The sequence below is a fragment of the Echeneis naucrates genome, chromosome 5 (assembly GCF_900963305.1).
Source record: "Echeneis naucrates chromosome 5, fEcheNa1.1, whole genome shotgun sequence".
Taxonomy (NCBI): domain Eukaryota; kingdom Metazoa; phylum Chordata; class Actinopteri; order Carangiformes; family Echeneidae; genus Echeneis; species Echeneis naucrates.
The window spans coordinates 20,271,746-20,288,723 of NC_042515.1; the positions used below are offsets into that span (position 1 = coordinate 20,271,746).

At 43.5% G+C, this 16,978-nt stretch overlaps 1 protein-coding gene across 1 annotated transcript; it reads right to left on the bottom strand.

Moving 5' to 3' along the window:
• Nucleotides 1-38: 38 nt before the first annotated feature.
• LOC115044225 (myosin-6) lies at nucleotides 39-13,490 on the bottom strand. The gene is given in 48 exon segments (XM_075353365.1): nucleotides 39-147; nucleotides 400-515; nucleotides 616-659; nucleotides 662-704; nucleotides 798-887; nucleotides 985-1,037; nucleotides 1,040-1,095; nucleotides 1,097-1,146; nucleotides 1,318-1,410; nucleotides 1,413-1,451; nucleotides 1,632-1,694; nucleotides 1,697-1,828; nucleotides 1,937-2,049; nucleotides 2,052-2,101; nucleotides 2,103-2,111; nucleotides 2,219-2,334; nucleotides 2,438-2,547; nucleotides 2,654-2,759; nucleotides 3,830-3,943; nucleotides 3,945-3,986; nucleotides 4,660-4,726; nucleotides 4,921-5,030; nucleotides 5,118-5,303; nucleotides 5,445-5,681; nucleotides 7,393-7,396; nucleotides 7,482-7,618; nucleotides 8,037-8,121; nucleotides 8,123-8,158; nucleotides 8,277-8,385; nucleotides 8,460-8,538; nucleotides 8,822-8,877; nucleotides 8,962-8,970; nucleotides 9,012-9,048; nucleotides 9,135-9,299; nucleotides 9,388-9,539; nucleotides 9,788-9,819; nucleotides 9,821-9,860; nucleotides 9,863-9,926; nucleotides 10,258-10,277; nucleotides 10,280-10,456; nucleotides 10,459-10,674; nucleotides 10,737-10,789; nucleotides 10,898-10,953; nucleotides 11,044-11,136; nucleotides 11,949-12,067; nucleotides 12,246-12,442; nucleotides 12,547-12,663; nucleotides 13,035-13,490. Coding segments are annotated over 46 exon segments (4,062 nt in total). The 5' UTR covers nucleotides 12,421-12,442; nucleotides 12,547-12,663; nucleotides 13,035-13,490.
• Between the last annotated feature and the right edge of the window lie 3,488 nt (nucleotides 13,491-16,978).

The window sequence follows — 16,978 nt, forward strand, 5'->3', positions numbered from 1 at the left end:
TTGTCACATGTACACAAAAAAAAGACGTATTTAATGATTCAAAAGTCTTTATTTGGGTGTGTCTGCTCAGTCGAGCACAGCTGTTGCAGCTGGCCCGCTGTGATATGTTTGGCCACAGCATTCAGCCACACCGCATCACTCGGCAAGCTGAAATACACAAGACAGGGGTGTTTGTTAGCAACCACGTACACAGTGTCATAAAGTTACTCATGATCACACTAGAGATCACATGACAGTGCTAAGTGAGGTCATCTTTAACAGAGGATTACATCCAGTCTCTGCTAAGATTAGTTCCTGTTATGCAGCCTGCTGGCTAATTTTAATAACTTCTTGCAAAGGTCATATAATTCTGCATCATGCTGCAATCCAAAATGTATTATATGTATTTAGTTCACCAACCTTGCCTGGACCCAGAGCTTATTGACCTGCGATTTGTCTATATTGGCCCTCTCCTCTGTGCTGTCAAGCTCATGCTGTTTCCTGTACTTACACAGGTTGGTGTTGGCCTGCTCTTCCTGCAGAGACGAGGTTACCAAGAACAATATGTGATGGTCAGTGTTGTGAGTTTCATGACTTATCACACTAGTGATGGTAGAGAGCTGATGGTGAACTCACCACTTCCTCAGCCTGCCTCTTGTAACTCATCTTGACCTGCAGCTGTCAATGAGTTCTTGCAGAGGGACCAGGTTATTGTCTTCTTCAGCCTGTATGAACAACAAAGGGAGGCATTTGGTATATTTAGAATTTCTTAGAGCAAACAAAAAAAAAAAAAAATCTAATCATACACTTTGGTTTACCTGGCAGGATATCCCTTTGATTCTCCTCTCATACTTGCGTACTCCTTTCTCATATCCCTCGCTCTTCTGCTCTGACTCCAGATCTTTCACCTACCAGCAAGATCAACATGTGACCAATCTGTTTCCAAACCAGCCTTTTACAGGCATGAGCCAATGAGACGCTAACTACATAAATTGGAGCTCTTACCCTTGCCTCCAGCGTCTGAAGCTGCTTCTTGCCGCCTTTGAGGATGATCTGCACAGCCTCATCTGGAGCTCCTTTACGGTTTGCTCCATGTTCATGTGCTTCATCCTCTCTCTGAGTGCTGGTGTCCTGCTCTTTCTTCAGTTCCGCTGCCATCATGGCTGTCTAGAAACACAGGAGGTCGGTGTCAGATTAGAACAAGTCACTTCTAATTGGACTGGAACCAGCACCAGAATTAATGAGCAGGCCTCTGGCATGTGTTTATTGAGGCACTGGCTAAACATGAGCCACCATCGCACATGAGATAAGTTGTACTGTACATCTTATTTCTTCAACCTACTTCTTTCTCACTTTCTTTTAGTGTCTTAGATCAGTGTCGCGGCACTCCTTAACAGCATCGTCAACCTCACTGAACAGATTACACAGCTCTAACCGTCTAACTTCTTCCTCTGGTTATTTAAAGCAGTGTTCTGGAGCCAGACAATCAGTTTAAAGACTGTTTCCACCGTTTAACTGTCAATTTACTTTGTTTTCAGTATAACCTTGATCTTTCATTTCCAACACTAACTACGATCCCGTGGCACTGAGTATAAACAATAATTAGAGCACCCACAATACACTGCTAGATGGTTTAAAATGCATCTTCCTACCTGAGAGCACAACAGGTTGACTTTGTGCGTCTTCAAGCTGCTCTTGCTCAGCTGGTTTGTGTGCAGTCGCTCTGCTCCAGCAGAGCCCTGAGCTCCTCCTCAGGAGCCAGCAGGTTGTTTCTGCCCTCAGTTACTGCCACCTGTTCCTTCAACTCCTCCTCCTGGTGAATGATCTCATCCAACTCCAGCTGAACGTCCTGGAGTCGCAGCACCACATTCTGTTTCATGTAGACAGTGGAAATGTGTGACCCAATCAACCTGCCTTCATGCGCAAGCACAATGCATAGTTTGTTCTGTCGCCTCACCTTGATCTGAACCTGGAGGTTTCCCAGGAGTTTCTGGGAGTCGGACGCCTGCCTATTGGCATCATTCAGCTGCACTGCCACCTCATTCAGGTCTCCCGCCACCTTCTTCCTCTGTGAGACATGGCCTCAGTATCCACAGTGGCCTGTGTGGACTCCAGAGCTCTGGTGGTTACGCCTAGAAGGGGTAAAAAGTTCAGGATCAGGAGGATGCAGTCGACATGGAGTGTTTGAGGTGGAATGTATCCTGGATCTGTTATGAAAAGATTGATACACCAAACTCACCAAAGGTTGTCGATCTCCTCATCCTTCTCTGCCAGTTTCCTGTCAACATCTGTCTTAATCTGGTTGAGCCGCAGCTGGATCCTGAGAGTTTTGCTCTCTTCATCCTCCAGAGTTCCCTGAGACACATTCAGCCACACCACTTACTGCCTGAAAGTGAGAACTCAGGGCATCGCACAGACCACAGCTAGCAGGAAGTGAGAAACGTCTCAAACTGCTGACCTCAGCTTCCTCAAGAGCAGCTTGAATCTCACTTTTCTTCTTCATCTTCTCCAGCTCATGGATGGTCTTTGCTCCCTGTCCGATCAAATCAGTCAGGTCAACAGTCTCCTTTGAAGGAAGGAGAGAGAGAGAGAGAAAAAAAAAAAAACAATCTTGGGTTCTGTTAAGTTTCAAAAATGCTCATTTCCAGCTGGGATTTAATGATGTCAGTTGTACCTTGGAGGGTCTTGTTCTCCTTCTTGATGGGTCTCATATAAAATCTTTAGCTTGAAGTGCTCTGTGCTCAGCCAACTTCATACTTCTGTCTCCACTCAACCAGTACCTGAAGAGTAAAATGAGACTTTTCTTTAGAAAATGAATTTCTTCGTCAGTGGAAAAAGCAAAGTTAGAATGGAGCCCAAGTCCTGAGAGAGGCGTACTCTTAATTTTACCATTAATCAACTAAAAGACCAACCAAGAAGTTAATAAACATGTCCATTTCTGAACTGATGTCAGAGAGAAAGTCCAATCATAAACTTTGCAAACAATAATTGACTGTGCTGCTATTTAACAGAAATGGAGATGATTATTATTAATATTAATAATAATAAAAATCATGTGAAGACTACAAGGAAAAAAAAAAAAAAAAAAAAGAGAAGACAACAGATGAGAAAACGAAAGAATTGCTGCACATAGGAGCAGGAAGCCCATCACACAGATATTTAACATCCGAGTATTGAAATTGGAGAGGAGCACTAGCAAGGATAAAGAATCTCTAAAGCCTTGCCACAATTTTAACAGACAATAAAACTTGAAACATATCAAACTGAATCAAAAGTGAAACCAATTTCATTCACATTGATTTGGTTGTCTGAAGAAAAAGAACAAGCAGCTGCTCAGGACAACAGCAGCAGCAGCAGCAGCTGAGGAGGAGAACAAATTCCTGGGAAAATTTCTGCAAAGACTGGCTGCCCAGAGCAGCGACGGCTGTCCACTGATGTTCAGGTTTAAATAAAACTGCCTATTTTTCACACATTTGCTCAGCTGAATGAGCAGGAGGTCATAAAGAGTCAGCTGCAGAGGGCTGAAGAAAGAGCTTAAACTCAGGCTGGTTCAAGTGTTCAGGTGATGCACTTTGAAAGATGTTATTTTCTTGAACTTGAAGGGTTAAATAAAAGTTCTTACTTGAATCAGGCCACAGACAAACATTTTCCCATCATCCTCATTTTGATTCATCTTTTCCCTTCTTTTCACTCCCTAAGGTGTATTCTTGCAGAGTGATTATTTTTTTTGGATAACATTTGTTTTTCCTGTGTTCGTTTCTGTGACATCATGTGTTTCAGGACAGGGTTTTGGTGAGGCTATGTCCTCTGGAGTAGTCAGCACGCTTACTTTTCTCGCCTCCATCAGTACCTTACCAAAGTTGCATTGCTTCTTATCAAGAGCAGTAGCTGCAGGACTGGAGTGCTCCAGGTCAATGATCAGGTCCCTAATCTCAGTCTGGAGTCATTGTTTTTGGTCTTCAAAAGGAAGAGCACTTTGCATTGGATGACTCCACTGTTTCTTTGGTCTACTGCCAACATGTCACCTCTTTTTCCTAACAATAATAACATAGATTTGGCTCTTGTGCCTTCAAATGATCATTCTGCACCTTCTGGTTTTGTTGAAAGAGACCTCACTCACTTTGCCACCTCCAGATCCTCCTCAGAGCTCTCTGCTCGGCTATAAGAAAAGCGTTTCTGGATTATCTAAGCAGTCTAAGCAGGTTAGATCAGTTTGTGACATCTATGACCAAATGAAAGGGCTTTACCATTCTCAGCCTGAGCACGTGCTCACTGGGTGCTGGTTTCATTGAGCTTCTCAGCCTTCGCTTTCGCCTCATTCAGCTGGGTTTCATACAGGCAGCACATTTTCTCTGAGGATGCCCGCAGAGACAGGAGAAATTTAAATGTTTCACCTTTCTGGGGATTGATATAGGTGGGTGCCATTTGGCTTTACATCTTAGAATGTGTTCCTTGTCCTTCCATCTACCTTGTCCTTGGAAAGTTGCACCAGAGTGCAGGCCAGACCTTCAACCTCCATCTTGGCCTTGCTCCTCTCCAGCTTCTGTTTCGACTCTCTGTAGGCTGTCGATCTGCTTGCTCAGCTCTGCCGCACTGTCTGTATGCTCAACACGGCTGCTGTTGTGGCCTTGTAGTGCAGCTTCAGAAAATCTGCCTCTCTTTTTGTTAATCTCCACCAGCCTCATCCAGCTCTTGTGCCACATTGCTGTGCTGCTTCTCCACTTTGGCTCTATAAGCATGAAAAATCCTGGAAGATAACAGGGGTCAGTTATTTTGTCAGACTCGTGTTTCATGATCTGTCTTTTAGAGGTTGGAAGACTAGATTGACCAAGACCTGCTCAACCTTTGCACTCATTCATTTCAAAGCCCTTAAATATTTGGCAATCATAACGTCAGTCTTCAAAAATAAGATGTTTTTTCACTAGATACAGGATTACTCACCTTTTCAGCTTCTATTCAAGTTGCTGTTTGTCATTCTCCAGATCAATAACAGATTCCAAGGAGAGTTTCTGATCCCCCTCTAGCTCATGTTTGACCCGTTCCAGTGAACTCTCCAGCTGATCACATTAGGATGGTGAAAATGTCACATCTTAAAAACTGTGTGAGTAGTGTTACCCATGTGGACTAAATTAGATAACAGTTTATTTTTTCTCCTCACATCATCTATTGGTTGCTCCAGCTTTGGTCAGAGTGTTGTCTTTGTCTTCCTCTGCCCACAAGTCATCCAGAGTCTGCTAATGAGCCTCGTGGAGAGCCTTCTTCTCTTTGGTCAGCTTCAGTATGGCTTCATCTAGAGCTGACATTTCCTTAATCATGTTCTTCACCTGTGGGGGGGAAAAAAAAAAAAAAAAAAAAAAGAAATTTGACGTGAAATCAAAGAAATTTTTATTTAGGTTTTTCTCCCAAGTGCTTTCTTTTTCTGACCATGTAGCTCACTCACTACTGTCGCTTTTCAACCCTCTCACCTTGTTTTCTGTGGCATGTTTCTCTTTCTCTACTTTAGCCAAAGAGATGCCCAGGTCATCAATGTCTTTCTTCAACTCATTGCACTCATCCTCCAGCTTCTTGGTGAGCACACTAGAGCTCATCTCCTCCTCATCCTCCAGCCTCTCCATCAGTTCGTTCACCTTGGCCTCCAGTTGGAGCTTCATTTTGATGAGCAGGTTGCAGCGCTCCTCTGCGTCGGCCAGATTGCCCTGCTCCTTTGGGACGGTGGCCAAAAAGAGACATAGTGGTAAGTGCATTCACGTATCTGTATTTCTAAAAGTTGAATCTTTGAAGATCACAGACACATGTAGTACAGTTCATTTCTGCAGAGTTCTGAAGTTTGGAGGATTCATGGAATGATTTTGGAGTATCTACACTAATAAATATAAATAAAAATAAATAAATAAATAAATAAATAAATAAAAAAATTGGATGCTCAGTTGTAGGGAGGCAAATATCATGCTAAAACAGCATTCAGTTTAAAATGAGCTCAGATGAAGATATTTCCGCTGAGTTTGCTGTGGCGGTAAGAGCCAGTTTCATCTCTTTGCTTCAGAAAAAAGTTGGAGGCAATATATATGTTGTTTTTTTTTAAATCCCTCAGACAGCACAGAACCACAGTTGGGCATCGAAATTCTAATCTCGCTCGCTCTGAACAGAGCACATGTGAAAGAGGCATTATTGGTAACACTCCTTCAAGGCTGCCAGGTTTTCTGCCTTTTTTCTCTAAATCTAGCTCCACACTCTGAATCTTATAGTTAATAGAAACACACTGGTCATTGCTCTGTCAAAATAAATGGGTACAAACAATGTAAAACTATAATTACTCAACTCTATCAGTCCATCATGGCCTTCAGCAATTATCACTAAGGCCCCACTGAAGCAACCCAGCCAAATAAAAGGTTGATGTGGACCTTTTTATAACCAGAAGAAGGGAAGCTGGGAGTGGGCACATGAGGAGGAGAAGGTCATAAAGATTTATCCTGGACTTTCCTGTGTAGTTATTTCATCACTAGTTCAGTCGCTGCTTGCTGCTGGATTTTTGGCACGAATCCTGCAACTACTCCACTCTCTGTATCTAATCATACACTGAGGGACATGACATGAAATCATACACCTCATGATGCTTTTGATCTTTCAAGACTGTGACCAAACATGGGTACTAGATTGATTTAGTCCCAGTAGGATGGCGTCTCACAGCCCTAAATATGGACCCAGAGCAGATTGGTCAAGGACTTCCTCTCAGTGTTTAGGGGGTGAGTTTGAGTAAGCATGCACACACTTGGGTGGCAGGTGACTGAAGGAGGGTGGTGGAGCTGATTGCATGTTTGACATGACTCCATGTCGGGTGTCTCTCAAAAGGTGAGTGTCTGTGTTTATTTAGGAACTAAAACCCTCTGTCCAATGTTCGGCTTTAATCCTCTGTCACCCTCCACATATTCCATCAATGCGCTCTCTTAGAAGTACAGGCGCCGCGGACAAAAGGGGCCAGGGGCCACTGGGCATCCAGAGAGGGGGGGTTGAGGGTTGTATTTTTAGGGAGGCCCCGAACAGCTGCCACTTGACACATGTCGCCACCTGGCTCTAAGGACACCGTCAGCATTGTTTCATTTAGAGAGAGTGGATGGAGAGAATGGATGGAAACCTGCGAGAGCGGTAGTGCATGTGTGTGTTCGAGTGGGCCCTTATTAACAGTATGGCCACACACATGCCTGGTAACCATAAAAGGGCAAGCACACGTCTCACACACGCTGATAACACTGCCCTTGCATGCCTGGCATACTAGAGTGAGGCAGTGAACACCAAGGTATAATGTATCACAAGCTGAAAGGCTTGCAGTCGATCATGTGGTTATTGAACCTGTTCACAGCAGCAACAGGTGTTGGAGGTCTGTCTGTTTTTCTTTTTTTGTACTCACATCTTCACCTTCCTGTGAGTTATAAAAAAGGAGTTCAAAGGGTTCTGTCAGTTTGAACTACATTTTGTGAGATTTTAACGGTTTTGTAGCTTTTTACCTCCTTTCCATCATCCTCTGCAGCTCCATCCCTATGATTTTGTACCGAACAGCTGCCTGCAGCAGTACCAGGACTTTGGCCAAACGCTCGTCCCTCAGCTCCTCGAGGTGACCTACCAGGCCAGCCTTAAAGAATACCTACAAGAAAAATCCCACTATCAGCTCAGCTAAAAAAAAAACAAAAAAAAAAAAAAAAACGAAAACCCACGCGTTACCAAATAAAATAAACAGAGTTACCATAGCTGAGAGTGAATAAAAATTCAAAGATCTATTATCACATACTTGTTTGAAGAGATATGATCCTATAGTAGCACTGTCTGATTATTTTGCCATAAACAGACCAAACAGTGGTGAAATAAAAATTTATATGGCATAACCAGTGAAGAAATATATAAAGTTTATTATGATTGTCTTTTATCTCATTACTTTATTTACTGCTGTACAAATCCTAAAGTCAAGACTAAATAGGTTGAAATTGGACTGTAGCACATGGGTAACTGCACTCAGTGACATTTACTGACTAGTGCTGAATCATACACAAGCTCCTGTATTCTACCTTTGTGCGTCCAAATTTCTACTGGTTGTAGTCGGTGTCCAGAGACGCCAGCAACTTCTCTGCAGCTTTCCTGCTGTTGACATACATCATCTTGGATGGACTGTGGATTCAGGATGTGATAGCTGAATATTTGACCAAAAAAAAAAAAAAAAAAAAAAAGTTTCCGCCGGTATTATCATCATAATCCCATTACAACCACAAAGCAAGTCTTTCCTTGTCCACATTTTAAGTTCATCTCACCGCTGTTTGGAGTCAGCAGGGAAGGTGCGGTTGGAATAACACTCCCTGCAGATTCTGATGCCCCCAAGCACAACGTTACAGCACAGCATCAGGAATGAGTCCATAATCCCTGTGCAGATGTTAATGTTTCAGACATTAGCCTAGTCCGGGACCTAATGATGTGATGACTGTACTGCGTGTTACCTGGAGTCTTGGTCTCATTCGGGCTGATGCGACGAACAAAGTGGGGGTGGTTGCTGCAGAGGTTGGTCATCAGACTTTCCTGAAGTAAAAGATTAAAATTTGGTTCATTGAGTGAATAACGAAATGAAGTGATTACTTTTAAAATTAATGTCAACATTCATGTAAAACCTCTTTGTATCCCTCATGTGAAACACTTGATGTAAAGTAGAGAGGAGACAGCACAGACTTAAAGTGATGTTCATGTGATCAATGCCCTAAACATCACTGCAAGTCTTAACTGCCTCCATCTCAGCTGTCCAGAGATGCCCACAAGTTCACCTGCTTCAGCAATGAGCCGCATCACGCTGCACTGCCAGGCTCACCTTGTGAAGCTGAGGCGGCCTTCCTCCTCTTCTCCTGCCAGCCTTTAGTTCAGATGCTGTGAGATCATGAGCAGAGTGAATTATTTGACAATCTTAAAAAAAAACAAAACACTTTAACTACACAATCCGGGTTACAGTACCTCGGTCCAAGCCGACATAATGCTCAAACAGAGAAACAAGCCACCACCACTGTTTTTGTCCAGCCAGCCAATGATGTTATATGGCACCTGGAAAAGAAAACGGAAACTTGTTGAACTGAACAGTTAATGTTTTCGACCTGTGCTGCTGCTTTAAAGAGGAACTCACTCATCACTCCAGCATAGCGCACCAGCTCATAATGGGCCTCGTACTTGTGTTTCTTGTTTGGCCGCAGCTTTTGAAAATAAGGCGAGTTGCTGATGTGATCGTCATACATCTTAACTCTCTTGACTCTTGGGAACATGCACTCCTCTTCAAGGGTGGACATGAGGCCAAGTGGCTGGAGGAAGAGCACTGCGTTAATCGTATACACCTCTGTGAAAGTCATCTGTGAGTAAACACCGGCTTTTCTGAAGATAGATCTTCACCTTTTCAGTGAGATCAATGCAAGCTTGAAAGTCCCGCCCAAATTCCTCACCTTTATATGCCTCCTGTTCCAGGATGTACACGTGCTGGTTGAAAAACTGTTGCAGTTTCTCATTGGTGAAGTTGATGCAGAGCTGCAATTAAGGAGGAACGTGTGTTCAGAGAGAGCTTTCGAAGTCAACAGCATGAAAAACTGTTTTGCCAGGACCGGGCTCTTTGCTCTGTGTCAATCAATGCCTCCTGCAGCATTTTAATTCTTTACCATAAGAGAGAATGTGGATTTTAAACTAAAAGCTGACCATGCAACCAGAAAATCAGTTATATCTTACCATGTTAGGACAACTTTAATATTATTATTAACATTAAAATTATAAAATATTTGTATTATAGATCAACTTACATCAAAGATCTCAAATCTGGCGATGTCCAGGACTGAAGTGCTGGCGAGGCAGAGATGTGTGCAGGGTCCTGTTGATCCCACCAAGCATTTGAACATGCCGTCATACGTGGCTTTGGCCAGAGTGCCGACAGCATAATTCACCTACAGCGCAAACACACACACACACACACACCAAGTGTACAGCTGTCATTCACATGGATAACCTTGTTGCTTAGATACCAGATTCTCGTGTGCATTGAGTAGCGAGTGTATTGATCGACTGAGGATTAAGAAGCTGTCCGTCATCAGCATACTAAGGTGAGGCTGAACGTGTTGATCTCTCTAGAATCTTCTTTAGAATCACAAGAATCTTTTGTGCTGCATTTCTGCTTTTAGCTGTTTGACACATCAATCAGATCTGTTTCTCTGAGGACGAGAATATGCTGCGTTAACAAAAGCTGAAGCAAAAGCACAGACAGACATTACCCCTCACCTGTTCCATGTTCTGTCCCTAACCCTACCCCCCCCACCCCACATCCCAAGAAAATGCAAAAGAGCAAATCATCACTTGCTTTTAAATCTGTTACTGCTTCTACAACAGATCTGACTGGATCGGTTCTTTACCTTCAGTAGCTCCTTGCGCTGCTTTTGCTTGAACTTCACGTTGCCGAAGTGCATGATGGCACCAACATTTTATAGCACCCATGGTACCCTGCAGAGATGCAAAGAAAAAGTTATCGTGCAACTCCATCCACCCGGTGTCCTGCAGATTTTCAAATCAGAAGGAAAAGATAACTTTTACATCAGTGGCCATCGGCTCCATCATCCAAGTTCTCCACAGTGGTGATGCCCTGTGAGCAGCAGTGGAAGTCATATGGGTTGGAGGACATCAGCAGTATGTCTGGAACACAGAGCAAACAGGAGCATGTCACACCCCAGCAAAAGTATACAATAAAGCAGAAAACTAAAGCAGCCGTGACATGATCTGGTAGTAAATGTGGTTGCTGAAATAGCACTCTGAAGATCTGAGGGACAGTGAGAGGTAGAATGTGTTCACATTTTCATATCAGACATGAAGCAAAATGAGAAATGCACAGTGTTTCAGAAAAAAAGCAAATAAAACTTCAACTCACATTTGCCAATATCAGCCAAGGCCTGTAGGTCCAAAGTGAATACTGATACACTTGCCCTGATGGAAATTAATCAAAATATTAATGCAATGCAAGAAAAAAAATTATCATATTAAAAAAAAGATGTATAAGAATCTACTGTTACTCACAAAGCAGGAAGAGTTGTGATTCCTTAGCGTTTTGGCACTAACAAATAGCTCCACTGCGGGATTCACTTCAATGGTCGGATCTTCCAGAGTCCCCTAGAAGAGAAAATAAAATGCAAAGATGGCCATTTTTTCACAAAACACCCCCCCTTTTTTAGTGGCAGGACCTTGCAGCAAAAGAAGTTGAGAAACTTGTGAGATCATGTCAAGTGTGATCAAGTAATACTGTCACAACCAAAAGGGATTAACAAATTAGTAACTGGTTGTTAAAGCTGTGGTTAAAAAAAAAAAAACAAAAAACCTCACCATATAAACCCAAAGACCATAGAAAAGTGCCCCATCCCCCAAATAAATATCAAAGACAAAGACAAAGATAAATGAAAATGGCATGAGAAGGGGCAAACAAAAATATTTCTGAGGAAGCATTGGAGAAGCTGAACAACACGAGGGTGAAGACTCAGACATGAATGTATTCATGAGGAGGAAAATGAAAGGACAGTTTAATAAAAGGGGGACCAGAATACACTGGGACCAGAAAAATAAAGAAAATACAAATGAAATGCACCAAAGAAAAGCTTAAAAAGTGGGTTGAAGACAAAAATATGAGTTGCCCCATCAGCCTTACTCCCTTTTTTGGCAGTTATTTTCCAAAGAGCTGCCACAATGGCAAAATACTAAATCACATTTGTGTTGACAGTTTTGCAAAAAGCGAGGAATAGATTTCAGCCAAAAACTTTTGAGAGGAAAAAAACAAAACAACAATAATAACAAAAAAAACAAACAAACAAACAAACTCCCACCCCCCCCCAAAAAAAACCAACAAAAAACGTGATGTCTGCTTCTTTGATCATTTGTGATTTGAAACACACACACAAAAAGCCCATTCCTTTCACATGGGTGATATTTACGTGATGAGCATGGACTGGTTCTCCCAATCTGTTGATTGTGTGGCGGCGTTTTCCCTTGGAAGCGCTGCCTACTGGGGCTTTGCAGACAGGTAGCCATTTGTATGGAGTCCGGAGCAGGTCTGAGGATGAGATTTACTAACTGTGATGTGTCATGTAAAAACCAGAATGACCAATTTGGTACTGACAGGTTGACATCAGCAGCTTAACATTGTAATTTAATCTGGGTCATTTTGCCCTACATGGAACATAGAAACACGGGAGAGGGGGAGCTCCGTCGGTCCAGAAGGAGATACTCACATAGATCATCCAGGCATGGTAGCGTCTGTGCAGGTCGTACAGCACAGAGATCTAGATGAGGTGTGTCAGCATGGCCACGTCTTCGATCATGCCACACTTCGGAGGATTCATCTGCTGGATGTTGCCATCCTTCACTGTCACAGTCTGAACACACAGACCTGCTGTACAAAACCATACATGCTCAAACATCTGTAGTTCTGTTTTTTAGTAAAAAAAAAAAAAAATTATAGTCATATCATTGTTTTTAGAACATTATATTAACAAAAGCTGAAAATCTTCTGGTGGAAGGACGATCACTTACCTTTTCATCTTGTCTCAACGATGACTTTGTCACCTCTGAGCTCTTTGTAGGCCTCTTTTTCATCAGTGATCCAGGCTGGCTTTGTCCCTGACAGCACAGCAGAGGGGATGAGCATTACTGAGTGGGTGGTGGGCAAATAAAAAAATAAAAATAAAAATTAAAGAAATTAAAGAGTCAACTCCTCACCAAAACCCAAACAAAGGCACAGAATAAGTGATAAAAAAGGTATTTTTTTTTTTTTTTTTTTGCTTAGTTTTTTTCTTGGTCTCATGAAACATAAGAAATTGTTTAAGTTTCCCAAACTGACAAAAATTAACCCAGCAGTACTCTTGAATAATATTATATGTTTCATATGTTGTGTGGAGTTTCATTTCATGACTAGTCCATGTGAGATACAACGTGCCGTCCTAAACTATCTTTGATTATGGCATGAATATTTTTAACTCTTATAAGGCTCCGCTTCCTTCAGGGCTCCTCTGTCAGCCTACCGTCGAAAGCCACGGTGTGTGTCGCCAGCAGCTCCAAATCACATTTGCGTAAAAACGGGGCCGCCTCTCCTCAGTCCCTCATGTCAAAGCGCGACACGGTGGAAACTCTTCTCCGGTCTCCGAAACGCAGCGAGTTTTGGAAGTCCTTTGGCGAGAAAAACAAAGCTTTGCGTTTGTCAAGTGGCCGTTTACTGTGTTAAGTTGTTTTTGTCACTGCAGTCTTCCGTCGGCCTGCAGATGAAAACAACGTGGCCGCGGAGACGCTTGTCGCGCGTAAAGAGCGCAAATCCACTATCGCCTGATGAAAAGGGAAACTTGTACACGGGCCGGCGGAGGTAAACACTCTGACTGCGATGTCGAGAGTGAAATTTAGGCTCAGTGAGACGTTTTAAAGGGGAAGCAACCCGCGCGTAAAATGCCTGATGATCGACTAACCAAACAAAGAGTAAAAGTTGTCCCCTGTCCTCAGGACGACCACAACGAAATAACAGCTTGGGGAGATGTGTCCTCCTTTATACTGTGCTCTTCAAGGTCACGGTCAGTGGACATTTGTCCCTCATTAGCATATGCCACCTCCTCCGACGCCTATTGGTGCTGGGCGGCTGTCTCAATTGACACAAAAGGAAAGCTACGTTTTTGTCATTGCGCTAAACCCAAGCCGGCTATTTTTGTATCCCAGTTATTTAATGCACTGTACACACTGCGAGGGAGTGGGACGGAGTGGCATTAGGAGCATCCCCGTGGGGGGAATTTTTGCTCTCCACAGATTTTGAAGGGCAGTGCATCTTTGCCCCAACGAGGAGGGGGATTTGTGTCCGCACCTGGCAACAAATCCTGGGAATTCAACTGACATTTCTTCGGGAATATTCAATGAAACACACAGAAAATATGTAAAAGAAAAAAGGTAGTCTGTGCTCACACATAATATTGCTTGTTGTTTTTAAACCACCCTCGGCCTCCTGGTGAAGTGGCACCACATTTGGTGACTTTGATGCTCACAAACTCATGTTGGCCTTGAAGTATTAGCCCGGCAGCTTTTGTGCTGTTAAGTGCCAACAGGGATGTTTGCTATTGTGTGTAGCCACAGAGGATGCAACCTTAGAAGAGATTATTTCAGGAGCTGTGTGGCATTAAACATGCTACTATAAATACACAACATCTTATTAATAGCGAGAAACATGGCGCGAGGCTGCCGCTAGAAAAATAATGCAGCCTCATGTACAAATTTAAAACAAATAAACAAGACTGAAGGGTCAGCCAAAACATGCAGGCAAACATTCAAAATGCGCTTTTAGCTTTTTTTCAGTTGTGTGTCCGTCACCATAGTCAGAAACATGGCGCTTTAACACTTTAGGCCTCAGATGAAGAAGTTAAGTATCCTGTCCACTAATAGTCACACAGAGCGGTTGTAATTTGGTGTATCCAGTCATTCTGTCTTAGGTGCTACGCCTCTCCCCCTCTGGCTCCACCAGATCTGACCTTCAGAGCAAGGGGAGAGGTTGGTTCCTGGTATGAGAGCAGGGTGACAGTGCAGCACTGGGGGGAGGGAAAGGGGACCACGGTTTCTCAGAATAGACAAAGCCAGAGTCCAGCATTCCTGATAGGGAGATTGACTGTTAACTGTTGGCTGTGCCCAATTCTGCAAAAAGCCATGCAGATAAGTTGGAGATGGACAACAAAGACGGTGTGCGGTTCTCAAACACCATGAGGCGAAAGGCCTACCGTAGTCTGATAAAAAAGGTTTCTTGCCTTTTCTCTCCACGCACACATACAAAAACAAGAAAAGATGCGGCAGCCATTTTTGTTGACACTGCTATCTGTTCCCGTGGCATACTGAGAGGTGTTGCCGTGATGGCTGAAACTGTCTTGGGCATCAGTTAGATAGAGCAGGCCTGAGCTATTCTGGGATAAGGGTCTCTTCAGAGGCAGAGGCTGGTTTATGTACTATGTCACTTAGTGCACCATTTGAAAAACTGCCACGCTGATAACACACGAGGAGGAGATGAATCCCAAAGTCCCAAAAGCCGCTGGCTTTAAATAAGTTCACATACTCCAGCATGTAAACACACACACACACACAAACACATAGCAAAGTGCATGCAGTGCCGGAGTCGTCCCCCAGCACCATCTCTCTGCACCGCCATACTGCAGCCCAATGCAACAGCTGACTTCTCAGAGCAACAGCTCTCCTTACGTCCCCAGTGTTCCTCAAAATCATTTAGACCCTAATGTGGTCAGGCTTATTAATGCTCGTGTTTTGATTATTGGACATTTGTGCAGGTTTGAATTACCTTCCCATATAAAAGGATCAGAATGAAGTCCAGCTGTAGGCCTCAGCCCCAAAATGTTGGTGCCGATTCCTCAGTTCATCCTTAGGGACTGGCCAACCGACTGTTTGGTGATGTGCTAGTGAGGAGCCGACATGTTGGGCATCAAGACTTGATCTGGGGGTTGGTCACAGTTGTTTTAGATCATCATGCACTAAATGCCAGCAGGCTTAGACACGTGATGGAGAGACATTGGGAGTTATGACTGCAGTCATTCTCAGTTATGTTTAATTGTACACAACATAGACATGTCCCTATTCCATCAGAAACAAAGACCACATAATGTATATATCTAGCTCTCTTTTGCTCCTACTCTCCCCATACATGTATGTGTGTGTGTGTGTGTGTGTGTGTGTGTGTGAAGCCAAGTTTCTGCATAGATACCATAACATTGTACCATATTTTGTCCTTTGTTTCTATGTTGCTATTTTGGTTTATTTCTATTTCATCCCTCCTTCTCTTGTGAGCAGTTGTATGCCATTTTGAAAGGTGCTATATAAATAACAAATTCTTGCTCAACTGGACAAATATTAATGTAACTATCTCACTCTATAGCAGTCTCCTAAAAATGGGCTTCGAAGCAGCAGCGTTTCATTTTGGATCAAAGCATTCATCGCTGGTGGATATTTCTGTAATCGCCTTGCGCCTGCCCACAATACCTTGCAGCAACTGTGTGAGCTCAGGTCTTAGCCCTCGTTTCATCAGAGTGGAGACTGGCTGACGCGTGACACGAACACACGCCAAAGCCTCAATTACTCTTCCACACCACACCCCCGTGACATCCACCCATACACAGGCAACAATAACACACAGTCTTAATCAGTCTTTTAGCGAGCCGTTTGTGGGGTTTGATGCCTCAGTTATTAGCCTCTGGCTCCAGACAATGCCCTCTCTCTCATTGTGCTAAGTTGTGGTCTGGGTCAGTGGGCCCGGCCTGCTAGTCCAGCCCTGCCCTCAGTATGCATGGCAGCCCTCAGCTGTCCTTCTATTTCAGGAGCATGGAGGCATACCTCAGCCCAGCTGGGGCATCAGAGACAATGGGCATGCTGCCTTATCCAAACACAGGCTCGCAGACAATCTGACGCACTCCAGGATCCCAGTGAGACCCCCACTGCAGCCCCCTTGTGCCCAGTAAAGCAGAGGCAAGCAGTTAACAAGGCACAGACACTTAGACACATCACTCAGGGGCTCAGAGGCCTCCTTTGGACACACACTGATGTACAATTCATAGCAAGGATACATGAATTGTTGTGCGATTTATAATGATGGACATGAAGGGTTAGTATTAATGCAGCTACATGCAGCAACACCATTTTGATTTGTCTTATTTGTGTTGGGCAGCTTTGTAGACTGACACAAAGCTTAGTGATGCAAATTGTTTGCAGTAGATCATCTCTGTAGATGTAGATACACTTCCTAAAAAAGAAAAAAATCCATTCTGAAAACCAGCAAAAGCTACTTAGTCTGATGGATGCTCTCTCTGTAGTGGTTACTGATGGCATCTCATCGACCTGATTGGACGGAATGTTCTTATTCCGCACCACATTACTAATATCAGGCACATTTCTACTTGTGCTAACAACCACATCTAGACAGCACAGCTCACACAGACAAGCT